The sequence below is a fragment of the Apostichopus japonicus genome, chromosome 12, assembly GCF_037975245.1.
Source record: "Apostichopus japonicus isolate 1M-3 chromosome 12, ASM3797524v1, whole genome shotgun sequence".
In the NCBI taxonomy this organism is placed as follows: Eukaryota; Metazoa; Echinodermata; class Holothuroidea; order Aspidochirotida; family Stichopodidae; genus Apostichopus; species Apostichopus japonicus.
The window spans coordinates 18,020,362-18,035,807 of NC_092572.1; the positions used below are offsets into that span (position 1 = coordinate 18,020,362).

Here is a 15,446-nt window from a genome sequence, read left to right on the forward strand (position 1 = left end):
GTGAATATATATATATATATATATATATATATATATATATATATATATATATATATATATATATATATATATATATATATATAATACTATAGCTCATGTAAATATATTTAATTGCCAAGTGATATATCTCAGGTGCACGAAAAGCATCCTGATCATAATGTTATGTATAATATCTAGTGAATAAATTAATATTTAATTGATTTCGTGCGTTTACATCACTGCCTGTTATACGCGTATGTGAGTATGTATCAAACAGAATTAACGAAATTACAAAGATTTTTGTTTCACCACTCTGGTTGGGTGGCACCATGTATATTAATTAAATAATAGGTCAAAATCAAGACGGCAGTGGGTAAGAATTAAATGGATCCCTCTGACACTGTAAAGAGAAGAAAACAAGTCAAAGTGAAAATATTAGAAAAATGACTATACATCAAACATACACCGTAGAAGCATAGTACTAACGTCACCTAAAACCGACTGAAGGCCAAAAAGGTGTACATGCAATGACATCTTTACGATATCTTTACAGCACAACGAGCAGCGATGTTAGTCCAACGCATAACAATACATAGAGTACTAACAGCTGCGAATATTACTTCCCTGACACGTGTGCCCATAACAACAGGTCAATAACTGCTTTCTGGTATGCCATCCTTACAGTTTCAGTGTGACTGGTAAACTATTCATGTAAACCATCCTCATCAGTGCGACTGTCATTATCGGAGTAGTTAACATCGAGCAGGAAGTCCGCTGGAAGTTTCGGTTCTCTGACAGACATAATTTAGAAAAGCGATAATCCAGTCGACGGGTTTTCAGCAGCATTGTAAGCATACAACACTTTCTGGCAGATGTTCGGACCATTTCCGTTTGTAGTGTACAGTTAGAGTCCGCAACAGGTCATGGAGAGGACGATCGAACCTCTCCACTTGGCCATTTCCTTCAGGGTGATATGGGAAACTTTTTATCTTTGTTACCTCCTACATACTACATAGGGACCGAATCAGTGATGATTCGAAATTCCTACCTTGTGCAGAGTGCACTCGCTGCGCAACTCCATACTTGGTGAACCATTCTCTGACCAATACTTTGGCTTTTGTATCCTCGGTTTGGTTCCTGGTGGCTACTGCCTGGGTATATTTTGAGAAGTCTCTGAAGCCTCTGAACAAACGGGACCTGTCACTGGCATTACAATGGCAGATCTAGCTGGAATTCTGACCTTTCCACTTCCTGCTACTTTCACAACACCCTGGACTACTTTGACTCTTACAGGAGATGGGTGATTTGAAGGATCTTCCAAAAGTTGTGCTAACTGTTCTGGGTGCAATGGTTAAGAACATTCATTCCAGTTGACGTAGATCCTGGTTTGGCTAATCTAACTACCAGAATGCCCCCAACTTGAACATCTGACTTGAACATCTGACTTGAACATCTGACAGAAGGAAACCGGTATAAGAAATTTTCGTACTGCTGACAGCTCCAAGGTTTAACCAGTTAAACTGGTCCAATGGAAGGTGCCCAAAATACTCCTAAAAGGTCAGTATCCCTCCCCACTCGCCCATTCCAAAATGGTGGTTCCGCCTATGCTCAAGACAATGTGAATAAGAGCTATACTATCAAGTGGTATATTGTGTCAGTTCTGTGGTGTTTTCATGTAGGCTGGTCCCGAATGTACATATATTAGGTGATGTCTCTACTTGTGTCGCAGTGGGTGTCATGATCCAGCCATCTTTAACTAGATATCAAGTGCGTGGAACTCACTAAGTTTCCTTACCTCATTTTCTAGTCCTAAAGCGGCTTATCTATATTATATCAACTATACAAGCAAAGACCCATGGCTCGAGTCACACTTGTATATTCTAACAGTGCATAGTGGAAGGGTTTGTAGACATCCAACTATATAATAGGCAGACTCTTGCAGTAGAGAATGACGTACATCCCTCCGACTTTCGGTATTTCAATGTGACGTCAGTGATTCCCCATCTCTCAGACGTATACCGTACTATTACCAATAACCCTTGTATACTAACTTGCGTCTTCCATACAATTTTAGGAAAACTGATTGAGGGTTTGTCTAATTTATGGTTGACATGACATTCGAGTGTATAAAGTTCTAGGATTCATATCTCATTTAGAGGTCGACTTTGGCACTACCTCATCGAGCCAATTTGTACAATGTGTAAGAAGTTGTTATACAACACCTAATTATATTCCGGCCATTTGATTGGTCAATTTTTTCGTCGATTGCATGCAAAATCCGCTCTATTGCACTATATGAAATAGAACCATGTGTTATACTTTTTTGATAGCACTTTTTTCAATGGTAAGAGAGCAGGGAACCTGTCTGTTCAAAACAATTTGTTGCATGAGTGCATTTTACATTCAATTATATCCAAATTTGAAGGTGTTGTATAAAACAAATAATGAACATTCCATCTTTCAACTCATGAAATATTTGCACTATTGCACTCATAACCATTTATTATTTGTATATTATTACACAAGGACGTTGATGAATTCCATCTACTTTGAAAGAAAAAAACCCAAAAGCAGAGCATGATTCATTTTGAAGTCATGTCGATAACTGAATAAGGTAACTACCAGTACAAAGTATCAACTTGTTTCTTGATAGAGTACTGTGAAGCCCATTTGAGGTTTACGTGTTGAATGCTGTTCAAACTACTTGACATTCAAATTAGAAGAAACCTGTCATTGTTCATCGGAATGTCAGCCCATTGACTATTAGAACTAATAGAATGAACAAACCAGAGGTTTGAAGGCAAACTTACGGAAAAGAAATTGTAGTAAATATTTATGTCATAATAAATGAGTTTTGTGATTTTGCATTTGATAATAAAATAAAATCGAGATCACTGTGAAGACAACATGGGACTCAAATTAATCTATCACGTGTTTACTAAAGTAAGATAAATGATACCATGCAGTGTGAAAATTAATAAAAATTAGTTAACATGAGTTCATACTACTTATACATACTTATACATACTACTTGATACTACTATTCATAACCATTTACGATCAGAACTAACTTCGATCGTCCGTTATACAGCGATTTGCCGCACGTCAGCCTATAATATGAGAAGCACATACAGCAGTTTACTGATGATTGTTACTGTAAACATATTGTACGCAGGGGCGTAGAAAGCCAAGTTCTGCTCCATGGGGGCAATTGTCATCGGTCCTCCTTTTTGAGGTCTTCAGTTTTCCTTATTTATAAATATAATATGAACATTAAAATACAATTATAATACACTGTTCCCATACTTTCTATGTTCCCGTATCTACCGAACCCCCCCCCCCCCCTCCTCCGCCTCTCCTACCACCTCTCGCCAGGACTATATGTGATGAGAGAATAATGCGGAACCTAATGAAACGAAATGAGATATGAGACTTTCTGTGTATGTACCAAGACAATGTAAACAAGGAACATTTAACAAAACAGAGTGACAATGAAATAATTGTTATTGTAGAATCATATGAAGAATTCTGCTGTTCATAAGGAATATCAACCCTTTTGTATTTTGATATTCATAACAATGGAAACAAACGAGGACGACATACTTTTATTCACTGATATTGATTTTCACTGACGACATGGATCGTGTCAGGTTGATACTTCCGGTTTCATCTGTATCAGGGCTGGCAGAGTTCTGTTCGGGCTTGTTGCCTTGGAAACAACCACAGTCTTCCCGTATTTGCTTGTAGGCTATTCTAAATTGATGGTTACGCCATCCATAAATGATAGGATTCATGAAAGAGCTGATATAAGTTAACATCTCACAAAAAGTTTGAACAGCCAAGAGTGATTTCAGATCTTTCGCAAGATAAATTTCGAAAATATTCTTAAAACTGTGTGGTAACCAAAAGATTGTGAAAGAACCAAGAACAAAAGCGCTGGTAATTGTTGTGCGCGTGCGCATTTTCCACTGAACAGACTTGGCCCTCTGAGACCTGCTGTTCGATACAGCATCCTTTCTGAGGTAAGCGATGTAGAAGATTCTCACATACGCAATAATCAGTAATAGTAGCCACAAAGGTATTACGAATGCTGCAACGAGCGCGTGAATTGTTAGTATCGGGGCATCGTACTGTTCCAGTTCACACACCCATTGGTTTGGATCGCTACCGAAACTCCAAACTGGTAACGTACCGAAACAAAAACCGAATGCGACACAAAAGATGATGATTTTAGTCGTCTTCTGTCGTGTCATGATGACGTGATATCGCAACGGACGAGATATTGCGATATATCGATCGACGGTTATCGCTAACAACATGCACATAGAAGTGGCACACAAAACAAACGCTGGTAGAAAGAGATAAGAACGCGAATTAGCGTGGCACGTAGTCTCACTAATAATCAATCTATTTGATATCGCCAATGGCATGGCGACCAATCCGGTAAGAAAGTCGACTATCGCTAAGGCAAAAATATAATAGTTGTTGACTTTGCGTACTTTCTTGAAGCGAATAAATGTCGTCAGCACCAAAGCATTGCCCGACACACACAACAATATTACGGGAATGTACACAGCGACGTATATAATGCTTCCAGTAATAGGCAATCTCAGTGATACAGACTGACCCTCCATATGCGAAGTATTATTTGAGAAATTCATCATGTTTCCGAACTTCTTAATAATTTGGATAACAAATTGCAACCAAGGAGTTTATGTTCAAAAAGAATGCGAGTTCTAAATGTAATTTAGTTTTATCTTCGACAAACATATAAGCAAGTACCGTAAGCTACCCGCACTTTTTCTCCAAAATTTGTATGACCAAAATAAGCCCTACTCGCAACGAGGGTGAATGTGCTTCACTTCTTATTATTGGTAATCTGCAACTGACGTATAAACCACTTTAATTTCACAATATAGCAAGTTATCGTAAAATTTTGTAGGAAAGTCACTTCCCACTGCTATATTTCAAAGTATTGGGTTTTCTTCAACTGAAAGGTTATATAGACATTAGTCTAAATCAACCAATCAGTTATCTCTGCAACACAGACGATATTCATAACCGTCTGTGTTGCATCTTTTACCAGATGTCCTTTTCTTTTAGTATCTTATGAACAAAATGAATATTTTATGCAGAATAACAGGCACCAGTGGTTTTATACAAGTTATAACTAGATATTAAACATAACATTATGATCATGATGCTTTCGTGCATCTGAGATATATCACTTAGCAATTAAATATATTTGATAATTATAATAAACTAAGTTACATGAGCTATCGTATTAAAATTGGAAAGGGATTGTTATTTCTTGTGTCACGAATTGACCCCCCAAAAAAGTGCAACTCAACTCGATTGAACGCACCAAGCTTAACTACGTGAATATATATATATATATATATATATATATATATATATATATATATATATATATATATATATATATATATCTATATATATTCACGTGGTTAGCTGTGTGTGTTTAATCGAATTTAATCGAATTTAATTGCACTTTTGGGGGGTCAATTCGTGACACAAGTAATAACAATCCCTTTTCAATTTTAATACAATAGCTCATGTAATTTAGTTTATTATAATTATCAAATATATTTAATTGCTAAGTGATATATCTCAGGTGCACGGAAAGCATCATGATCATAATGTTATGTTTAATATCTAGTGAATAAATTAATATTTAATTGATTTCGTGCGCTTACATCACTGCCTGTTATATGCGTATGTGAGTATGTATCAAACAGAATTAACGAAATTACAAAGATTTTTGTTTCACCACTCTGGTTGGATGGCACCATGTATATTAGTTAAATAATAGGTCAAAATCAAGACGGCAGTGGGTAAGAATTAAATAGATCCCTCTTACACTGTAAAGAGAAGAAAACAAGTAACATTGAAAATATTAGAAAAATGACTATACATCAAACATACACCGTAGAAGCATAGTATTAACGTCACCTAAAACAAACTGAAGGCCAAAAAGGTGTACATGCAATGACATCTTTACAATATCTTAACAGCACAACGAGCAGCGGTGTTAGTCCAACGCATAACAATACATAGAGTACTAGCAGCTGCGAATATTACTTCCCTGACACGTGTGCCCATAACAACAGGTCAATAACTGCTTTCTGGTATGCCATCCTTACAGTTTCAGTGTGACTGGTAAAATATTCATGTAAACCATCCTCATCAGTGCGACTGTCATTATCGGAGTTAACATTGAGCAGGAAGTCCGCTGGAAGTTTCAGTTCTCTAACAGACATAATTTAGAAAGGCGATAATCCAGTCGACGGGTGTTCAGCAGCACTGTATGCATACAACACTTTCTGGCAGATGTTCGGACCATCTCCGTTTGTGGTTTGCAAGTAGAGTCCTCAACAGGTCGAGTCCTCAACAGGTCATGGAGAGTACGATCAAACCTCTACACCTGGCCATTGCCTTCAGGGTGATATTGGGAACCGTTTTATCTTTGTGACCTCCTACATACCACACAGGGACCGAATCAGTGATAATTCGAAATTCCTACCTTGTGCAGAGTGCAGTCGCTGCAGAACTCCATACTTGGTGAACCATTCTCTGACCATACTTTGGCTGTTGTACCCGCGGTTTGGTTCCTGGTGGCTACTGCCTGTGTATATTTGGAGAAGTCTCTGAAACCGCTGAACAAATGGGACCTGTCACTGGCAATACAATGGCAGATCTAGCTGGAATTCTGACCTTTCCCCTTCCTGCTACTTTCACAACACCCTGGACTACTTTGGCTCTTACAGGAGACTGGTGAGTTGAAGGGAGTTCCAAAAGTTGTGCTAGCTGTTCTAAGCTGCAATGCTTAAGAACATTCATTCCAACTGACGTAGATCCTGGTTTGGCTAATCTAACTACCAGAATGCCCCCAACTTGAACATCTGACTTGAACATCTGACTTGAACATCTGACTTGAACATCTGATTTGAACATCTGATAGAAAGAAACCGGTATAAGGAATGACTATATTTTTGACAGCTCCTAGGTTCAACCAGTTAAACTGCTCCAATGGAAGGTGCCCAAGATACTTCTAAAAGGTCTGCTCAGGTATTATACTGACCTGAGAACCTGTATCTTTTACAGCCTCTATCTATACGTCTGCCAATTTAACCGCCACAATCGGCCTGTTTCCCACCAATGCTGTCTCTTAAATTGAGCCTAACTCTAACCTGTTTTCACCCAGTATATGGGTCCTGTCGCTGGGTGGTTCTAGTTTGACGCACTAGAGCTTACCACTACAGTACTGGGACATTCACTGGCGTAGTGACCCATCTCCTGGCACCTCCTGCACTTTATTTCTGACTTGCCACGTTTCGGTCTTTTGGTGAATGTTCCCTTCCTGGCAGCTTGGTTCTCCAATCTCTCAAACCGTGTGTTGAAATCAAGCTTTAACGGGTTCAGCTTGTTTTGACAAATTCCATGCAAGATCATGCAAGGTAACGGCGGGCACAAAATTCATTTACATAATTCGTATCGGCCGACAAAATCAGTTGCAATCAGTCTAGATTGTAGGTACATCTCTTTTATTTTTATTTTTTTTTATATTTTCTTCAGAAATGATCCTCTAAATATGAGATATTCATCAATGAAAATTGATTGGACATGTTTTCTCCAGCACACATGTAGTCGGTTCCACAGATGTTTTACAAAACTCAATACCAAAGACATAAAACTGTAATGATCTCAAATAAGAATAATTTTGGTTTAATTGTTCAAGAAAAAAATGGTTTAAGATGTCATTCAATGTTGTTTTGGTTTGTATAACGTGACAAGACCATACTTTGGTAGAGTTATTGTAATCTCATTAAAACAGTGGATTAATATGAATATTTGGTTTCGATGATAATCGTAACCTTTTTCGTCATGCAGACGGATGGGTGGCTGCGTGCAGGTGTGTGTGTGTAAGTTGACAACTACCCTCAACCGCGGTCGAAAATTTTATGACACACCCGACAATCGTGGACGCCTCGGGAAACGTTGACCGTTCCGATTACTAAAACCACGGGAACAGTATATTTTGGACCTAATAGTGGCGCATTAAATTATTCCGTACTTGAATTGTTGGTCCGCGATTGAACCGTACAATGTATATTGCAGTGTATCCAGTGTGCATGCTATGTCTGCCAGTAGTACAATGTGTATCCACAGCGCCCTGAAACACCAAGTGCAAAACCACCAAAGAGAAGAAATTACATCAAAGAAGGGAGATGTTGCCCGAATTTGGCCTAACCAATATAACTTCAGACATGTTTTAAAGCAAGTGAAGAGGAAGATGTTGCACGTTTCATGAAAGCAGAGATGATAACCAGACAGTCGGCTGAACTGCTAAATATAGTTGGAAAGCAATCTAGAGCTGTTCCAGTGTTAATGACAAACGAGTTGGCAGAAGCATCGGATCTACTGTACCATAGTAAAGAAGCTGGTCTTTTGGGGACAGATCCGTACATTGTTGCAACATTGCACAGTGAAGGTCATATCAGAGGACCTGGTGATATTGGAACACATGCCAGGAATTATGGGGTCATCCATCCTGGGTATGTTACACCGACAAGCCTAATTCGCAAGCACATTGCGACAGTTTGCCAAATAATGAACTTAAAGGACAATGGACTTGACATCATTGCTCGTTTCATGGAACACGACACCAGGACGCACAGAGAACACTACAGATTACTTGATCAGACGTTGCAAGTGGCAAAAGTGTCCAAAGTCTTTTTCAACATAGAGAATGGCAACCTCCAATATTTAGTTGGAAAGAGCCTGGATGAAATCCAAATACAGCCTGATGAAGGTAATAATACTTTCTTTCTACTTACTAAAGTAAGGTAAGGGGGAGAGGTAGGATTTGTCCAGTATGGGAGAAGAATCCACCATTACACCCTTCATTACATTATTCATCATTACATTACAGAGGCTAATTGATCTGAACACAAATTTGTCCATCTTCATTAATGCTTATCATATATCTATTAGTATATATTTTTTTCTTCACACATTTTACCAGTCAACTTGTTCTACATTTCCTTCAAGTTAACAGATAGTTTGTTCAATAACCCTATGATATGGACTTTGTTCAATTTCCATCTGTAAGCGATTGCATCATCGTGGTTTTTTTTTGGGGGGGGGGGGCTTGATGGAGGTGAGTGTTGTACTCTAATTGAAGTTGTTATAGTTGCGAGTTCATGTTTTCAAATGAAGTTAAGTGTTTAAAGTCTAGCAAGTTGTTATTTTTTCGGCAACTAGAGTCTAGATTTCCTTTCAAGTTTATAGTAACGTTGTTGTCAGTACAAGTCTGTTGAAAAATCCTATGATATGGCCTTTTATTAGTTGCATATGCTGTGCATGCCTCGTATTGTGTTTGTTTTTAAGTTTTACCAGTGAGGAGTGTATGCATGGGCTACTAATCGGTGTAAGAATGTGGATGTTTGGTAGTTATCAAAGTTTAAACTTTTATGGTTTTTGTTGCAAACTTCAATTTTGTTTAATTAAGTGGCGATCAAGTACAGCCTTAGTATGTGTTTAATATACCTCGCTCTTAAACATCATAGCACATGGTAGTTCATCCCATTACTTCAATTTTAAATAAAAGTTGGACTCGTGCCAATGGATTGTCAATCTGAAATTCATAGCTGATTGTTGGTGATATTGTTAGATATTAAAGGGACATTATATCTGAGCTTGTTCATGTATTTGTTTGCATAGTTGGACAGAAATCTAATCATGTCTCCTACTCCTTGATGGTTGATGGTAGGCCTACACTTGTTGTGGATTGTATATTAAATATTGTGAATTTTGTGATTTTTTTTGTGAAAATACTTGTGAATTTTTCATATAGAATAGTCACATTCTGCCAACTTATAGATCGGCTGTATTGGCCCAAATATATTGTTGTCATGTATCATTCATTGTAGAGTACTCTTTATAAAGCCTCTGCATTGTTCACAATACATACAAAGAAGAAGTGAGATGTGACGTCACAATGTGTCAAGTCTACTCTGTAGATATGATAAATACTTTAAGGAGATGCATTCGATGACAATACATGTGAATTGGAACAACAATTCTTACATTGTTCATTGTGCAGTACGCTGTGCATGTCATTATTCTTTGCATCGGTACAGGTCTACATCGTGAAGCTCAAACCCATCAGCCAGTTTTGAAGAGATGTTTTAGTTACTACTAGGCTTAACATTTGGTACACTTTAACCCCGCCACTGATTGTGTCATCATACTGCAATATTAAATTGCTGAGGCCTCATACAAACATAAATGGTAATCTGCTACGTTTATGTACGAAAATAGACCTTTCAGCAAGGTAATACTTTCATGTTTCTCATATGCTTTGGGCAGCCATGTTTTACAAATACCTGTCATGTCCAGAGGTTGTGCAAATACTTCCCGCTTAGATTTTGGAAAACTCTCTGCTAAAATGTGCACGTCCATAATTGAATAGTATCCAGTCAAGTCCACAGTTGACATAGGGAACCTCCACACTATAGGTTACCGTGTCCTCGTTTCGATATATATATTACGGTAGTCAGTCCCATGATAATTTCAACAGTTGAGATGTTGAAAATCACGTTCATCACTAGTGATGACTAATTTTGATGTTATGTGGCACTTTTCTGTTATTAACATGTACAGAAAATATGGCTTTAACAGTAGGGTGGTGGTTTGAGCTGTCACATGTTAAAAATATCTGGCATATTGAGGCTGTTCACACATGTTCCTGGTTACAGTTGGGAAAACTCCATACTATAGTGTGTCGAACTATCGAACCAATATTGGATTGTTATAATGAAACTAACACGATTCCGTTTCAACGATTGGATATTACAGTACGTACGTGTTCACATTATGTCCACAGTTGAAATGTGGAAAATCACACATTGGTAAATCATCGTAATTGATGACTTATATTAGTCATCAATTATGATCAATTACCAATAATGTAATGTTAATGTAACAATTATCTCTTACTTATATTGTATACACAGAAAATATGCCTTTTACAGTAAGGTGGTGATTTGGGCTACCAAATATTCCACATTACTGGCATATGCCAGTAATGTGGATTATTTAACCAGGGACATGTGTGCACAGAGGTCTCCATATATATGGAGACCTCTGTGCACACATGTCCCTGGTTAGCGTTGGGAAAACTCCATACTACAGTGTGTCCAACATCGGATTGCATTCCCTTTGTGTCCACAATTGATATGTGTAAACTCACACTATACCCTGTCCACGATAAGATAGTCCGGTATCGCCATTATGTCCACAGTTGAATTGTGGCATATCACATATTGGCAATAGATCATAAGCGATAACTGTTCGTAATGTTTATATTCGGCAATTTTAGGGTGGTGATTTGAGCTGTCACGTGTTGAGGTTACACAGAGGCTATGGACACATGTCCCCAGTTAGAGAGGGAAAACTCCTTACTATAATGTCTCCACTATTGGATAGAATTCCCTCTATATCCACAGTTGGTCTTTGGAAAGTACACACTTTTGTATGTCCACGATTGGATAATATAATTTTCCCGTTATGTCCACGGTTGAATGAAAAAAATGGTAATTGATCGTAGAATGATGACAAAAGATAAATAAATCAGGTATTTACCAAATATTTTATTAACAATCAAAAAAGTCCGCTTTGAAATATGTATAAAATAACATGATAAGAAGATTTCCACACTTGTATAGTATCAACATATGGTACCCGGTTGAGGGCATTTACATGTATGTTTATGTGGCTGTGTGTTTGTGATGCCTAGCTTGTAAACATGATATCTCAAGTTTGATGAACCTCATACTTGTCTTATAGATGTCCAATGTTGAGTTGCAAGAACCAGTTGTTTTCTGTGGAGTTTAAAGGTCATTGGAGGTCTACTGGGGTCACAATATGAGAGTTCAAGGACGGAAACTTTTATGAATCATATTGTAATGCGGATGTACCATATATGCTAAAAACCATACTTTATTGGGAAAAGTTCAAAGGTCATTTGATGTCAGCAGAGGTCAAGTGTGAACAGTTTCTAAACATGATATTTCAAAAAGGGTAACAGGGATGGAACACACTTCATGACATGTAGATGCCCCACATTGAGTACATGCAAGGAAGCTATTGTCAGTCTTCATTGTCGCCTCTGAATAGTTTAATCTAGTGTAGAACAACACATGACAATGTTTTGTTATTATCATTATATATATATCACAGATATCGGGGGTTAGGGTAAGATATTTTGTATTCTATAAGTCATCTACGGTGTCCGGCGCATTTTGGCTCATCGAAACCTCAATGTGAATCTTTGGCATTCTGCATGCCTCTCCCCTATCGTGATGAATGGATACATATTATAACAAAGGTTATTTCGACTTTAATACTTGCAATTTCCTTTCCCGTTTTGATAAAAAAGTACCTTTTATTTATTTATTTATTTGTTTTGCCACAAAAGTTCAAAGTGGAGGGAAGTCTTCCATAAAGCTTAAAAGCTTAACAATGTGGAAGACTCCCTGAAGAAAGAAAAGAAAAAATATATATGTGTATAAATACATATACATAAATATAAATAAAATTAAATGTTCAATACATATATATATAGTAATTACATACAGGTATAATTTGGTAGTAGTCAGTAACTAGCTATTATTTCCTTACAAAACCACTTCTTAAAGGATGTGACTGACTTTTTATTCTTTAAATCGTTCGTTAGAAGATTCCATGTTTTTGTTGCACGGTTTTGTAGGCTTAAAGGTCCAATGGTGGTATTGTAGAGATTATAGTGGGCATGATAAGCATACCTCGTGTTATGATTATGTACATCTCTGTTACTGGTTAAAAATAGTCAAAGGCAGCTGGTAGTAATCCATTCCAGGTGTTGTAGGCAAATAATGCAAGCTTAACTTTAATGAGATCGTGTAATTTTAGTAAGTTGAGTTTCTTAAATAGGGGACCGGTGCGCTCACGTGGGGCTGCGTGTGTTATGTGGCGAATGGCTGCCTTTTGGAGTATTATAAGATTTGCAAGGTTGGTGTTGTATGTACCAGACCAAATTATGGAATAATAAGTGAATGCGGGACAATCAGGGTCTGTTCTAGTGTACTGAGTATGTTTCCCGATAGATAATATTTCAACTTAGATAATATGCCAACATTCCGTGCAATTATACTGCATATAGTTGAAAAATGGTTGCGCCAGCTAAGTTTACAATCAATATTTACACCTAAAAACTTAGTAGTAGAAACCTGCTTAATTATTTTCTTGCTTAATTATTTTCCCCCAAAATTGCTTAATTATTAGGAAAAAAATTGAAGAGTCATTAGTTAAAGTGGCTGATCGACTTAGTTTAGTACACCTCCCGATAGCCAATACACAGACAAAAAACGTGCCTCCCAAAGACGTGTTCCTCCTTAACAAATAAATATCAAGATCATGGACAACAACATATGCAGGATATATGTTTTTACGAATATATGGCAACATGGATCCATCGTAAATGTAAGTCCTTAAGACTGAGGAGCAGACGATATCATTAAGGCCCATGACATGTGCTACTGTCAAAAAATTGAAAATGTGTAAAACTGTTAGAAAGTCCAGAAAGACGACAAGCAGTCTAAATTTAATGTACCGTGCTGCAGAACTTCTTGGAAAAACAAAAACTGTACTATAACATTATTCCATCACAAACAAAAATCCAAATGGAAGTAATCTCTCTGGCAACTGGCTAGAAAGTTTTGTAACATGAAGTAAACTATGGACCCTACTTTATTTTGTCCTGTGACAATTTGTTTGGTTAAATTTTCTGTAAATTATATTTCGTAGGTAGTGTTAACCGATTATTTAAAAGATTTAAAGGAGCTTGTTTGAGTTTGGGTCGAGAATTTGTCAAAACCTCACAAAGCTGTCAAGTATTGCATGAAAATAAAACTGTAAATTAATTACGTTTGGACAAACGACAAGAACATCTGCCGCAGGAAAGTTAATACATGAGTTATAAATTAATGAGACGGAATCAACCTACCGGGTACACATGTACACATATATATTTCTTATTCACTAATATTAACATTCACTGATGTTATGGATCGTGTCATGTTGATACTTCCGGTTTCATCTGTATCTGGGCTGGCAGAGTTCTGATCAGGTTTGGTGCCTTGGAAACAACCACAGTCGTTCAGTATTTGCTTGTAGGCTGTTCTAAATTGATGGTTACGCCATCCATAGATGATAGGATTCATGAAAGAGCTGATATACGTTAACATCTCACAAAAGGTTTGGACAGCCAAGAGTGATTTCAGATCCGTCGCAAGATAAATTTCGAAAACGTTCTTAAAACTCTGCGGTAGCCAAAAGATTGTGAAAGTTACAAGAACAATGGCGCTGGTTATTGTTGTGCGCATGCGCATTTTCGACTGTACAGTCTTAGCTCTCTGAGACCTGTTATTTGATACAGTATCATTTCTGAGGAAAGCCATGTGGAAGATTCTCGCATACGCAATAATCAGTAATAGTAGCCACAAAGGTATTAGGAATGCTGCAACGAGCGCGTGAACTGTTAGTATTGGGGCATCGTACTGTTCCAGTTCACACACCCATTGGTATGGATCGCTACCGAAACTCCAAACTGGTAACGTACCGAAACAAAAACCGAATGCGAACCAAAAGATGATGATTTTAATCGTTTTCTGTTGTGTCATGATGACGTGATATCGCAATGGACGCGATATTGCGATATATCGATCGACGGTTATCGCTAACAACAGGCACATAGAAATGGCACACAAAACATACGCTGGTAGAAAGAGATAAGAACGCGAATTAGCGTGGCACGTAGTCTCACTAATAATCAATCTATTTGATATCGCCAATGGCACGGCAACCAATCCGGTAAGAAAGTCGGCTATCGATAAGGCAAAAATATAATAGTTGTTAACATTGCGTACTTTCTTGAAGCGAATAAATGTCGTCATCACCAAAGCATTGCCCAACACACACAACAATATTATGGGAATGTACACAGCGACGTATATAATGCTTCCAGTAATAGACACTCTCAGTGATACAGACTGACCCTCCATATGCGAAGTATTATTTGAGAAATTCATCATGTTTCCGAACTTCTTAATAAATTGGATAACAAAATGCAACCAAGCAATGAGTTCTGTTCAAACAGAATGCGAGTTTTATATGTGTTATATATGTATCTTTAAAACTATATATTCACGTAAACTACCCGTACTTTTTTCTGCCAAAGGTAAGTGATGTACCATCACTTTTCCAACGAAAGTAACTTAACATATACTCTAGTAGTGTATGGCCTGTACAAGAACGATCTTGACTCACTTAAACACAAAGCTTTAGGAGCAGAAGTTCTGACGCGTGTCGACGATATTATAACGAAGATATGTAACGAACTGTAC

General features: G+C 37.5%; 2 protein-coding genes and 1 long non-coding RNA gene across 4 annotated transcripts in view; 1 reads left to right on the forward strand and 2 right to left on the reverse strand.

The window, feature by feature from the left end:
* LOC139976768 (uncharacterized) overlaps positions 1-15,446 on the forward strand; it is a 267,039-nt gene that overhangs the window by 155,321 nt on the left and 96,272 nt on the right. The window lies entirely within an intron of this gene.
* Positions 139-5,035, reverse strand: LOC139977454 (adenosine receptor A2a-like). Of its 2 annotated transcripts, none has more exons than XM_071986795.1 (2): positions 3,583-5,035; positions 139-379 (listed from the first exon to the last, which is right to left on the reverse strand). In XM_071986795.1, the coding sequence occupies exon 1, from the start codon at positions 4,641-4,643 to the stop codon at positions 3,585-3,587; it is 1,059 nt and encodes a 352-aa protein (XP_071842896.1). In that variant the 5' UTR covers positions 4,644-5,035; the 3' UTR covers positions 139-379; positions 3,583-3,584. The 2 variants fall into 2 exon arrangements, with proteins under 2 accessions (XP_071842896.1, XP_071842895.1); XM_071986794.1 differs by having other exon boundaries at positions 139-1,419.
* On the reverse strand, positions 11,669-15,282 carry LOC139977493 (adenosine receptor A1-like). The gene has a single exon (XM_071986845.1). It carries the CDS (start codon positions 15,132-15,134, stop codon positions 14,076-14,078), a length of 1,059 nt encoding a protein of 352 aa, XP_071842946.1. The 5' UTR covers positions 15,135-15,282; the 3' UTR covers positions 11,669-14,075.